This window comes from Hipposideros armiger, unplaced genomic scaffold (assembly GCF_001890085.2).
Source record: "Hipposideros armiger isolate ML-2016 unplaced genomic scaffold, ASM189008v1 scaffold_124, whole genome shotgun sequence".
Lineage (NCBI taxonomy): Eukaryota > Metazoa > Chordata > Mammalia > Chiroptera > Hipposideridae > Hipposideros > Hipposideros armiger.
The window spans coordinates 570611-585488 of record NW_017731474.1 but is presented as its reverse complement, the minus strand read 5'-3'; the positions used below and the strand labels follow the sequence as shown (position 1 = coordinate 585488).

Below are 14878 nucleotides of genomic sequence, written 5' to 3'. Positions count from 1 at the left end.
CGCCACTCGGCCGGCCCCTGACAACTCTAATTTCTAAGTGATTTCAACATACAAAACGATTTTTCCAAAACCAGTTCCTTGGACTCCTCCACCCTTACCTCATCTACTAGACCTTACCATACAGATATCCTTGACCTTCCATAAACTTGGTCTCAAGCATCCAACTCTCCTACCACCATGACCTATCTCTCTGGTATTTAATATACCAAAACTTCAAGTCCCTTGGGACCTACCACTCATTGATCCTATCTCTACCTTTTCTCTGTCCTTCACCTCTGCTTCATGTTCTCAGTTCCCTCCCTATGCTGTTGAAATTCCATTATCAGTTATTTCAGTCATTCCCTTGCATTCACCCTTAACTCCTTTGCCCGTGCACTTTGATGGTACTTACTAGGCAAAACCCTAACTCTGGATAAAGCTACTCTTCATTTACCCCACACCTGTACCTAAGCAGCTGAACATGGCTGGGGAAAAAATATATACAACTCCAGATTGGTCTCACTTTAATGTCATAAATCTCAAATAGGTCTTTAATGTTGCTGGGCAATCACCACAACATTCCTTTAGTTTAGAACAAGGGAAAGTCATATCCACTCTTTTTCTCTGTATATTTTATTGTAGTAATGCATTTCTGATTATTAAATTACTCAATGTTAATTTCAGAAAATCTGAAGCCAGAAAAAAGTATAAAGAAAAGTTTTAAATATACATTTTTAAAATAGTAAGATCACGCTACAGACTGTAGCAGCAAGCCTTATTAAATTGTATTTGCCATGTCAAAATATCTTTAAATATTATAATTGTTATTGAATAGTCATTAGTGACTTCACAATTTATTAGCCTTTTACTGGACATTTTTCTTTCCTAGCTTTGAAATATAGCCAAAAGCTCCACAACCATAAATGATAATGTTTTGCTTTTGTGTACATATAAATACATTTGATTATGTGAGAAAATTAACATGAAATATTAGTGAAGTCAACATTGTTCATATGAACTTTATTACTTTAATTGCAATTTTTATTGAATGAAATGTACTTACCAAAATCATAACCTTCTGGAACAATATTTTCATTGACAATGCCACTCTTCAATTTGTTCTATTAAAAGACAAATTGCTTTTATTTACATTAATTCCAATATACCTATATCTGACAAAACCCAATTATATTCAAAATAAAATAGTTTAGAAGCAATTTAAAAAATAATTCAAATTTAAGTCTTACGTACAAAAAAATATTAAAGTGGTTAAACAATGTCTCATTAAACTACTATTATAAAAGAATACTTTAGGCAATATTAAGATATATATATATGTATATATATATATATATATATGTGTGTGTATTTAAACATGTTTATATATAGGCATATATATAAAATTTGACAAAATTCAATATCCATTTATGATTTAAAACTATACCAAAATGAGTATAAAAGGGATGTACCTCAACACAGTAAAGTCATAAACGACAAACCCACAGCTAACATTATACTCAACAGAGAAAAGTTGAAAGCTTTTCCTCTAAGATCAGGAATAAGACAAGGATACTCACTCTCACTACTTTTATTCAACATACTACTGGAAGTCCTACCTAGAACAATTAGGCAAGAAAAAAAAAAGCCATCCAAATTGGAAAGGAAGAAGTAAAACTGTCACTATTTACAGATGACATATTATAGTATATACAAAACCCTAACGACTCCACCAAATTAAAAAACAAAACTGTTAGAATAAACAAATTCAGTAAAGTTGCAGGATAGAAAGTCAATATGCAGAAATGTTGTATTTTCTGTACACTAATAAGAAACTATTAGAAAGCAAAATGCACAAAACAATCGTATTTATTGCTGCATCAAAAAGAATACCTAGGAATAAATTTAACCAAGGAGGTGAAAGACATGTACACTTAAAATTATACGACACTGATGAAAGAAACTGAAGACACAAATAAATAGGAAGACCTTCTACATTCATGAATTGAAAGAATTAATATTGTTAAAATATCCACATTACCCAAAGCAATCTACAGATTCAATGCAATTCTTATCAAATTTCCAATGACATTTTTCACATAAAGAGAGCAAACAATCCTAAAATTTGCATGGAATCACAAAAGACCCCAATAACCAAAGCAATCTTGAGCAAGAAAACAAAGCTCAAGGCATCACAGTCACTGATTTCAAACTCTATTATAAAGCTGTAGTAATTAAAACAGTATGCTACTAAAATAAAAAGATACATACATCAATTAGTGGAACAGAAAAGAGAGACCAGAAATAAGCTCATGCAATTATGGTCAATCAATTTATGACAAAGAAGCCAAGAATATGCAATGGGTAAAGAACAGTCTCTTCAATAAATGGTGCTGGGAAAACTGGACAAACACATGCAAAAGAATGAAACTGTACCACTATCTTACACCATAAACAAAAATTAACTCAAAATGGGTTAAAGATTTGAATGAAAGAAGTGAAACTATAAAACTCCTAAACAAACACATACATGGTCAGCTCTATGACATTGGTCTCGGTGATGATTCTTTGGATCTGACACCAAAAGTAAAGGCAACAAAAGAAAAAAAAATAAGGGAGACCGCATCAAACTTCAAAGCCTCTGCAGAGCAAAGGAAACCATCAATAACAACAAAGAAGGCAACCTAATGAATGGGAGAAAATAGCTGCTCTTCATATATCTGATTAGTGGTTAATATCCAAAATACATAAAGAGCTCACAAGTCAATAACAAAAAATCAACCTGATTAAAAAATGGGCAGAGGATTTAAATAAACATTTTTTCCAAAAGTGACATACATATAACCACAGGTACACGAAAAAAAATTTTTTTAAATGCTCAGTATCACTAATCATCAGGGAAATGCTAATCAAAACCACAATAAGGTGTCACCTCATACCTGTTAGAATATTATCAAAAAGATAATAAGTTTTTGAGAGGGTGTAGAGAAAAGGGAACACTTGTGCAATACTGGTGGGAATGTAAATTGGTGCAGCTACTATGGAATGCAGTAAAAAAGTTCCTCAAAAACTCACAAATAGAACCACTATGTGATCCAGCAACTCTACATTTGGTTATTTATTCAAATAAAACAAAAACACTAACTCCAAAACATATATGCACCCCTATGTTCACCAAGCATTATGTACAATAGACAAGATATGGAACCAATCTAAATGTCCATCAACAGATGAATGGATAAAGAAAATGTGGTATTGGTCCGGCCGAGTGGCGCGATGGTTAAGAACTCGCTTGGGATGCCAGAGGGCCCCGGTTCGGATCCCACATATGAGGGCCAGTGACACTGCCCTCCACAGCTAAGATGCTGAACAACAGCTCAACCTGGAGCTGGGCTTCATGAGTCGCCGGCGACGGCGTGGGCTGCAGTCCCTGTGGCAGTGGATTGCCATGGGCTACCGTGAGCGGCCAGCAGCCAGCGTGAGCGGCCAGCAGCCGCAGTGAGCGGCCGTCCAGAAGCCGGCGACTGATCTGCCTCACCCGGGAAGAGCGCAATGATGGTGCCAACTTGGGCCAGTGAAGCAACGTCCTCCACAACTAGATTGAAGAACAAAACGACAGCAACTTGTCTGTTCCCCTTTCCCCAATTCCCCAGCACTGTTCCCATCCCCCCAATTCCCCCAATAAAAATCTTTAAAAAAAAAAGAAAATGTGGTATATATATGAAATGGAATATCATTCAGCCATAAAAAAGAGGGAAATCTTGCCATGTGAGACAACACGGATAGAACTTGAGGGCAGTACATTAAATAAGTCAGAAAAAGACAAATGTTGTTTACTCTCCCTTATATGTTGAATATAAAAACAAAAACAAAAACACAAGCCCCATCCAAAAAACCCCAAGCTCATACAGAGAAGTGGTTGGTGGTTGCCATAGGCACAGCATGGGTGGTGGCAAAATGAGTGATGGCAGTCAAAACGTACGATCTTCTAGTTATAAAATAAATAAGTCACAGGAATTTAAGGCACAGTATGGTGACTATAGTTAATAATACTGTATTGCATATTTGAAAGTTGCTAAGGGAATAAATCTTAAAAGTTTTCATCTCATGAAAACAAAATTTTTGTAACTATATATGGTGACAGATGTTAACTAGAATTATTGTGGTTATCATTTTGCAATACATACAAATATCAATTATGTTGTACACCTGAAACATAATGTTGTATATCAATTATATAATCAAAAAAAGGTGCATGTGTTTATACATGTTTGTGTTACAGGCACATATATATTCATATATTTCTGTAAATTCTGCTAATGGAGTTTGCCTGTATAAGATCACTGACTATAGTATATTAGGTAAATGACAATGAATAAAACTTTATGCAAAATATGATACCAAAAAATGTATATACACATATAAAAAATTTACTTACCAATGAGTCATCATAATTATTAAAATAAAACATCTGAGACTTCACGTTCCAATAGGCAAAAAGGTTATCCAATCGGATTAACTGAAAATAAAAAAAAACTTATTATGTGTCTCGTTTTCTTCTGAAGGATCTTTAACATGCTATTTTCAGAATCTCAAATAATTGAGTCATATAACAGAGTTAAGCAAGTAAACACAATTCACATAAATCCATACAATATATTACCATTTGCCTTTCTAAAAGTCTTTTGTCAGGTCTATGGGTTAACACAATATAATGTGTTTATTTTACCTTACGAAATAGTTTCTCAGTTTCATCATGTAAACATGGAACCCAGTTTTGATCAGTTGTCTGAAAAGGAAAAAAAGGCAGTAAAACTGTCATTTACATGTGAAATGGCAGAGTAACAAATCATACCTATCATGCCCTAGACCAATTTCCTATGAAAATGTCCTTGAAAACATAACATTCAAAGAATATTAACTGACCACAGGAAAGTCTCTGCTTCAGAGGAGCTCATCGTTTGGTTGAAAAAGCAAACAAGTAAACAAGCGATTACAAACAGGGAAGTGCCACTATAGAGGTTAAATATACAGTACTCTGGGAGGACATGGAAGGAGCCCCCAACTCAGAGGCGTGGTGGAGAAAATGACATCTGACCTAATATATGGCATATGAATATTATATGTATAGAAATTTTACTGATTCTAAGGGCAATAGGAAATATGATTCAGAGTTAGGAAAATATGCAAATATATGACACATTCAGGGAACTGCAGTAGCCCAGAATGGCCAGAGAAAATAATGAAAAACAAACTAAAGAGGTGAAACCACTTGTAATCTGGGGTAAGATTACAAAAGGATTATAAACTATTGCAAGACAAAACTATGGACTTTATTTTAACAGCAATGAAAAGCCACTGAGGGGAATAAAGCGATCAGATGATTATTTTAAAGAGATGGTTTTCATTTTTTGTAGAGATCTGAATAGATTAGAATAGTAGTTCTCAAACTTTAGTATGTAACAGGATCACAGAGGGCTTTTTAAACGTGGATTGCTGGGCCCCAACATGAGTTTCTAATTCAACAGGTCTAGGATGGATGACAAGTTTCCAAGAATTTTCAAAGGTGATGGTCAAAACCACTACTGTCACAGTCACTAATGACCTTCACAATGCCAAATCTAATAGCTAATTCTTCATCCTTATTTTTCAAACTAACAGCATTTGACAGTTTACCCTACTCAATTTTATTAACTTTTCATTTGGCTTTTCCTTTGGCTTTTCTTTTGCTGGTAATGGATCCATGTTTTAAAAAACAAGTCATACACAAAAACCCAATGAATATAACAAATAAAAGCATATAGCGAAATATTATACAGCAGTTAAACTGGATGAATTATATGTGGCAATAAAAATGTCAAAAAACACTGTGAAGAGAAAAGGAAACTTAATAGAACAATCAATAAAATATTTCTGTAACTTTAAATTCTACCAAACACTATACAATTTTAATGGCTATATTACATAAAAGTTTAAAAACTTAGGATGTTTGTCTCTGTTGCGGCAAGGGCAGGAGTAGAGAAAAAAGGGATTTAAACTTTACTTGTAACAGTTTATTCTATAAAAGGATTCAAAACTTAAACCAAATGACAAATTTATCAATGGTTCATTCTGGATGAAAGCAAAACCTCCATAATCCTCTATGTGCTCCTATACTTGTAAACTTCCTCTATTTGAAAAATTACACAGGGGAAAATATGCCACAGTATTAACAATGTTGGTGATTAGTTTCTTCACTTTTTTTATAAGTTATCAAAATTTCTTCAGTGAACAATGAACTTTTATTTTGTACTTATTTAAAACTCAGAAATAGATTACATTTAAAAAGGTATCAAATGTCATAATCAGAAAATATTTTAATCTGAATTTGATTATCGATCATTTTTGGAAATGTGAAACTACCTACCCTCAGCTCCAATTCAGTCTATATAGGCACTTATTTCTGATGCTGGCATAAATGAATAGTATTTAGTAGTTTGATTAACTATGCTGCATAATTAAATATGGTTAAATTTCTTTTTGAACACAGTACCTGCATGCTGAGATTCTGAAGAGAAATACCAAATGACAGTGGGTTTTCTCGATTTGTGATCTAAAGAGGAAAGATAGTAAATTTTACTCAGATTTTTAGTAGTTGAACCAAATTCACATTATAGAAAAAGTTCACTTTCTGATTAGTTTGTAATTTCAAACATTCAAAAATCACTTTAATACTTTGCAGAATTTTTATTTCTATATTTTTCCTAATACAGTATTAATTAAAATATTAAGTATCAATGTGTTAATGTTGTACAATATATCTGCATAGTATTTTTTACTTTACAAAAAAAAAAGCTTAAAATGGCTGACTCTCACAATAGTGGTATGAGAAGGTATTATAATTATTATGTGTTTTAAAGGGAATACATGATCTATTTGACATCAATTAGTTAAGTCTAGCTCTACTGATTCCTAGACCAGTGCTCTCTCCAGGAGATAAATATTGTATAATTTAAAGTATTTTAAAACCACATAGCTAAATTTATAACGCTCAACTATCAAAGGTGATTATAAGACATTTTCCTTCATTATCTGATGTTTGAACATTTTAGGAAAGTGTAATCAAGACAGTAAGGACTGGAAATTACAACTATAATTATAGGAAAGAAAGATCATGTTATCTTCAGCTCTGTATCCTCTACTCCCCAACATCTAGTAGGATGACTACTACAAAGCAGATGTCAATAAACAGTAAAATATACACAAATATAAAAACAAGTATCATCTATTAAAATACTTACATCATCTTCATAACGAATATGGATGTTAGAAATTTTCACTTGAAGGTTTTTTATGATCTGAGTAATCAATTTTTCTGTAAAAGTGTCCTGTTTCTCCACCAGACGGTTTTCTACAATTGCAAGTATTTCTTTTTTAGTTTGAATGAAAAACATACTCTATAAACACCCACATAGTGAGATAACATAAATGTTACCTTGTTAAAGAAAAAAATCTGTTTGTAGATTCGCTTTCCAAAAGCTTCCATACTAAAACATTTTTAAAGGAAACTAAATAGTTTTCAAAAACTAATTCTTGTTCAGTGCAACTAAAGCCAACCTTGTAGAATTTATTGGCATTAAATTTTATAACTTCCCTCTGTTTTAACTATCCCCGAGTACATTTTTACCTAATGAAGGTTATTAGGTAAAAATTATAATAGGCTTAAATGAGAAAAATCAGAGAAGCAAAGAAGGAATTGCCCTTAAAATTAGTGATAGCATCATAAGTTGTCTGTGGTTAGATGTATAAATAGTTGAATATGACCCTGCCTCTAATGAATGCAAAATAGGAAGACAGAAGATCCTCTCCCTTTCTCCTTTCAATCAAGGATGAAGGAAGTACATCATTTCTTTTTCTAAAACCTGTATTTACTATCTCCAGTTTCAATACGCTTCAGGGGAACAGAAAGAATAAAGAACTGAGGTTCCTAATTTCTTTTTTAATATGCATTAGTTACTGTGCCTCCCCGTCCCCAACTTGAAAATGCCAATGAAAGATATCTACTTTCCTCCTTCTAATCCTGTTCCACCTGCACATACATATGACCTATCTTTTCCTCTAATGACCTATTACTCCTTAATTCAGTTAGCCCAGGAAGCGGTAGATTAAGGAAAGGTGATAAAGATATATGTACATCAAAGGCAAGTTAAGTGAATAAGAGGTAAGTGAATATATTTGAATATAAAAGGACTTTAGAATTAATGAGACGGTATATATAAGCTCTTTGAAGACAGAGGTTTTTAATCTTTGAATCTCACCACTACCTAATAAAATCCTTTGCTCCAAGGGCCGGCTGAGTGGCTCAGTTGGTTAAGAGCTCGCTCAAGAGTTTGAGCTCTGAGCAACAGCGGTTCGAGTCAGCCCGAGCTGAGCAGCCGCTGAGCTGCCAACAGGTGGCAGGATGGCTCAGCTAAAAAAAAAAAAAAAAAAAATCCTTTGCTCCATAAATTTGTTCGTTCATTCAATTAAGTGCTAAATCTTTCTTTCCCTATCCATTAGCTTCCTCCTGATTTCCGTATCCAACTCAGATTCCATTAATATACTATTTCAGCAACACTTTAAACTCTGTTCTTTTTTCTCATTTTCCTGTCAATAAAATTCCAACCCTGAATAAAACCGACTACTTTTTACATAAACATGCTTATGTCTTGCCAGGTAGACAAGAAAAATCACAACAGGACAGATTAAAATTACTGTAAATTAGTCATCACCAACTTCCACCAACCAGCAACCTTACTATATTTCTTCAGTCAATTTGTTCACACTCTCTAGAACGACTATTTCAAACTTTTTTGATTCTCGTCAAAGTTCCAGCCACCCTTCCACTGCTCTCTTTACTATTAGCAGATAACATTGCCTCCAACTTTGGAAGAAATAGAAGCTCCTTCTTTGCAATCATCACTCAATCAAAATAGCTATTTCTAAGGTGACCAATGTCATAAATGATCATTTCCTAATCTTCAATATAACTGATATCTCAGTAGGATCTGCTACTTTTTTTTATTCCCAAAACACCTTCATTCAAAGGAAAAAAAAAATCAACAAAAACTATACCAGAAAAAAGACCTGCTAACAGATCTACTAGACCAGGGGTCAGCAAACTTTTGAGACAGAAGAACCAATCCTGTTCCTCACAACAATTTAAAAATTATTCGAGAGCCATAAAACAAATGAAATCACCATTTTGTAAATAATATCCTTTAAAAATTTTATAAATGAAACTATGATAGTTTTATTTTCATTTTCAATTTTACTTCAGAGCCACATGTACGTACCCAAAGAGCTGCATGTGGCTCACGAGCGGCAGTTTGCCGAACCCTGTACTAGACAGACTTTAAAAGAACTATCATATAGAGACTCAAAAAATGAAAGGGAAATATAGAGAAAGTCAAGAAAACAATGTATAAATAAAGTGCAAGTATCTATAGAGACAAAAAACCTAAAAAGAAACTAAACAGAAATTCTGAAGCAGGAAATTACTGTAACCAAAAAAAAAAAAATTCACCAGAGGGATTCAAAGGCAGATTTCAACAGGCAGAAGAATCAATGAACTTGAAGATAGAATAATGCAAATTACCAAGTCTGAGGAACAGAAATAAAAAAATAAGAAAAGAAACAAAGCATAAGGGACCAGAGGGGCATCACTAAGTGAACCAATATATGTACCGTGGGAGTCCCAGTAAGAGAAAAGAGAAAAGGGCAAAAAGGATATTTGAATAAATAATAGCTGAAAACTTCCCAAATTTGAAGACATAATATACATCCAAGAAGCTCAAAAAAGTCTATATAAGTAGCACTCAAAGAGTCCCATATCAATACACATTATAATCAAATGTTCAAAAGTCAAAAAGAGAAACAGAAAATCTTGAAAGGAAGAGAGAAACTCATCACATACAAAGGATCCTTAATAAGATTATAAGCAAATTTCTCATCAGAAACATTGACAGCTGAAAGGCAATGGGTAAAAATATTCAAAGTGCTAAAAGAAAAATAATTTTAAACCAAGAATTCTACACCAGCAAAACTGTCCTTCAAAAGTAAGCGAGAAATAAAGACATTCCAAGATAAAAGCTGAAGTTTGTTACTACTACACCTGCCCAAAAACAAATGATCAAGGAAATCCTGCAGGATGAAATAAGAGGACAATACACAGTAACTAGAAACCACATGAAAAAGTAAAGGTCCCAACAAAAGACAATACATGGGCAATTATAAAAGCTACTACTATTACTATAACAATGTTTGTAACTCCATGTTGTTTTCTATATGAGAGATTAATGTATTTAAAAGAATTATTAGTTTTTAGCAACACAATATATAAAGATGTAATTCTGTGATATCGGCACCGAAAAGGGGTGGGGACAGAGAGGCAAAGGAACAGTGTTTTTGTGTGTTACTGAAGTTAAGCTGACATAACTTCAAATTAGAGTGTTATAACTTTAGGATATTAAATATAATTCCCAAGATAACCACAAAAAAGCTATAGAATATACACAAAAAGAAATGAGAATGGAATTTAAATATTTCACTGTAAACATTAACTAAAGACAGTAATGCAGTAAATGATGGACAAAGAAAGTTATGAGGCATATGGCAAACAAATAGCAAACTGACAGAGGTCTCTCCTTATTCATAATTATTTTAAATGTAAATACATTAAACACTCCAGTCAAAACACAGAGATTGATGGAATGGATAAAACTACATGATATAACTACATGACTCATTTTTTATCCAAAGACACAAAGATTGCAAGTGAAGGGATTGGAAATGATACTCATGCAAACAGTAAACGATATCAGGAGTAGCTATAGCATAATCAGACAAGATAAACTATAAATCAAAGAAGGTAACAAGAAAAAAAAAGAACATTATACATTAATAAAAGTTTCAAAACAGCAATAAAATATAACAGTTATAAACAATTATGCACCTAATGACAAATTAGAAAAACTATGCAAAGCAAAAACAGACAGAATTGAAGAGAGAAAACAGCTCTAAAATGCTTGGAGACTTCAATATCCCATTCTCAACAATGGACAAAACAACCAGACAAAAGATAGAAAAAAAAAAAAAAAAAAGGACTTAAACAACACAATAAATCAAAAACAAAAAAAAAACAAAAAAACAAAAAAAAAAAAAAAAAAAAAAAAAAAGGACTTAAACAACACAATAAATCAACTGGCTATAACACACATATATCCAACAACAGGATACTCATTCTTCTCAAGTATATGCATACATGGGACATTTTCCAGGATATACCACATGTTAGGACACAAATGAAGTTAATACATTTGAAATGACTGGTATCACGCAAAGTATGTTTTCTGGTCACATCAGCATGAAGTTTAGAAATCAACAAAAGTAAAACTGAAATATTCACAAAATATTCTTAACTAATAATTTTTTTTAAAAATCAGAAGGGAAATTGGAAAATACTTAAAAATTAATACAGACAAAAACACCACAAACCAAACACAACGAAAGGAGTATTCAGGAAAATTTATAGCTATAAAAACAAGAAAGATCTCAAAACAACCTAACCTTACAACATAAACAACTAGAAAAAGAAGAAATAAGCCCAAAGCTAGAGGGAAGAACAGAAATAAAAATCAGAACGGAGATAAACTAAATAAAAAATAGAGAAAATCAATGAAACCAAAAGTTGGTTTTCTGAAAAGGTCAACAAAATTGAAAAATAGCTAGACGGACTAAGAAAAGAGAGATAAAACTGAAATTACAAAAGTCACAAATGAGAGTGGGAACATTAACACTGATTCTACAAAAGTAAAAAAAGATTATAAAATAGTAATATAAACAATTGTACACTAACAAATTGGGATAACCAGATGGGAAATGGACAAATTCTAGCGAAACAAAACCTACCAAAACAAAATCACAAAGAAGTAGAAAATCTGAATACACATACAGTGGTCGTAGAATTTTATGATGACTAAAACTTGAGTTCAATAACTTTATGTAATACATTTTTTCAAATTTCAGGCCCCAAAATTAAGGTGTGTCTTATACATGGGAGCGTCTTATACATGGGGAAATACGGTGCCTTAAAATAATAAAGGTCACATGTGAAAAACCCACAGGAAACATCATACTCAACGTTGAAAGTCTGAAAGCTTTACCTCTAACATCAGGAAGAAGGTAAGGATGTCCACTTTTGCCACTTTTACTCAACACAATACTGAAGGTCTAGCCAGAGTAATTACGCAAGAAAAAATAAATATGAGGCATCCAAATTGCGGAGAAAAAAAATTATCCCTGTTCATAAACAACCTGATCTTATATAAAGAAAACCCTATATCAAAAAAACAAAAACAAAAAAAAAACCTGTTAGAACTAATAAGCTAATTCAGCAAAGTAGCAGGGTACAAAGTCAACACCAAAAATTAGTGGCATGTTTATTTCCAAACAATGGAAAATCTAAAAGGAAATTATAAAAAGAAGTCCCTTTATAATATATCAAAAAGAATAAAATACTTAGGAAGTAACATAAACAAGGTGGTGAAAGACTTACGTAATGAAAATCCCAATACCCTGCCGAAAGAAATTTTAAAAGACATAAATGGAAACACATCCCATGTCCATAGATTGGAAGGTTTAATATTGTTAACATGTCAATACTGCCCAAAGCAATCTATAAATTCAAAGCAATCCCTATCAAAATACCAATGACATTTTTTTGCAAAAATAAATGAAAAATCCATCCTAAAATTCATATGAAATCTCAAGTGACTCTCAAATAAAACAATCTTTTTTTTATTATTATTTCTTTTTTTTCAGTTACAGTTGACATTCAGCATCATTTTATATTAGTTTTGGGTGTACACATAGTGGTTAAACATTTATATAATTTATGCAGTGATCCCAAAACAATCTTGAAAAGAAAAAACAAAGCTGGAAGAATCACACTTCTTGACTGCAAAACTTAGGACAAAGCTACAGTAATCAAAATAGTGTGGTACTAGCATCAAGACAAACACATCGATGAATGAAGAATAGAGAGCCCAGAAATTAACCCTCACATATAAAATCAAAAAAATTTTAAGGGCGCCAAGACTATTCAATTTGAAAGAACAGTATTTTTAACAAACAATGCAGGAAAACTGAATATCCAGATATTTACAGGCAAGAGAACAAAGTTGGACCCTTATCTAACAACATAGACAAAAATTAACTCGAATGGATCAAAGATTTAAATTAAGACCTAAAACTATAAAACTGCTATAAGAAAACATTGGGCAAAAGCTGCATGACACGATTCGGCGATGATTTTTTTCATATATAACACCAAAGGCCCAGGCAACAAAAGAAAAGCAAGCAAACTGAACTCCAAAAAAATTTTAAAATGTTGTGTATCCCAAGATACTATCAACAGAGTAAAGATGCTACCAACAGGATGGGAGAAATTTTTCAAATCATAAATCTAATAAGAGATCAACAACCAGAATACATAAAAACTCTGACACCCCTCACTCCCCCCCAAAAAAATGATTAATATTGGGTTGTTGAAAAAGTCATGAAGCATATCTTCTGTTTTTCGTTGCAAAAATGCATCATGACTTTTCTGACAACTCAATATATGGGCAAAAGACTTGAACAGACATGTCTCCAAAGAAAATACAGAAATAGCCAATAAGCACATAAAAAGATGCTCAAATACTAATCTTTAGGGAAATGCAAATCAAAACTACATATCATTTCATCCCCATTAAGATGCTATTATAAAAAAAAACCATAAAATAATAAATGCTGGCAAGGATGTGAAAGAATTGGAACCTTTATACACTGTTGGTGGGAATACAAAATGGTACCAGTCCCTGTGGAAAACAGTATGGCGACTCCACAAAAAATTTAAAAGATACAATTACCACATTATCCATCAATTCCACTTCTGGGTACATACACACAAAAAATTGAAAGCAGTGTCTCAAAGGGATATTTGTACACCCATGTTCAAAGCAGCATTATTCACAATAACTAAAGCATAGAAGAACCCAAGTGTCCACAGATAGTAAATGGATAAGGAAAAAGTGTATATACCGTATATGGTTAAAATGGAATATTATTCAGCATTAAAAAAGAATTCTGATATACGAGGTCTGACAAGTTCACAAACTCATCCTGAAAACAGTGCTACTACATACCTCATATCACTATGGTCACCTTGGAAGTACTCCCCTTGGGAAGCTACGCACCGATGCCAGCACCTAGTCCACCCTTAAGTAATTTTGGAACTATTTTTCTGCAATGGCTAGCACAGCTGTGGTCATATTATCCTTGATGTCCTGAAAGTCATACAAGTGTTTTCCTTTCAATATTTCCTTTATCTTCGGGTAAAGAAAGAAGTCATTGGGGGCCAGATCAGGTGAGTAGGGAGGGTGTCTCAATACAGTTATTTGTTTACTGGCTAAAAACTCCCTCACAGACAGTGTGGTTTGAGCTGGTGCATTGTCGTGATGCAAGAACCGTGAACTGTTGCCAAAAGTTCAGGTTGTCTAACTTTTTCACACAGCCCTTTTCAGCATTTCCAAATAGTAAACTTGGTTAACTGTTTGCCCAGTTGGTACAAATTCATAATGAATGACCCCTCTGATACCAAAAAAGGTTAGCAACATTGTTGCAACAAGTTCACAAACTTAATTGTCAGACCTTGTATACTACAACATGAATGAACCTTGAAAACATGATGCTAAGTCAATTAAGCCAACCAAAAAAGACATACAGTATAATACACTTACATGAAGTACTTAAAGTACCGTATTTGCCGGCGTATAAGACGATTTTTTGGCCCTGAAAAATATGCCTCCAAGTGGGGGGTCGTCTTATACGCCAGGTACACTTC

At 33.0% G+C, this 14878-nt stretch overlaps 1 protein-coding gene across 1 annotated transcript in view; it reads right to left on the bottom strand.

The window, feature by feature from the left end:
• Window positions 1-14878, bottom strand: part of VPS13A (vacuolar protein sorting 13 homolog A) — a 220528-nt gene that overhangs the window by 181902 nt on the left and 23748 nt on the right. Inside the window, exons 6-10 of the mRNA XM_019648286.1 lie at window positions 7257-7366; window positions 6509-6568; window positions 4706-4765; window positions 4415-4495; window positions 1043-1100 (exon numbers count right to left, since the gene is read on the bottom strand). Coding sequence (XP_019503831.1) covers window positions 1043-1100; window positions 4415-4495; window positions 4706-4765; window positions 6509-6568; window positions 7257-7366 — 369 coding nt within the window. The remainder of the gene's footprint in view (window positions 1-1042; window positions 1101-4414; window positions 4496-4705; window positions 4766-6508; window positions 6569-7256; window positions 7367-14878) is intronic.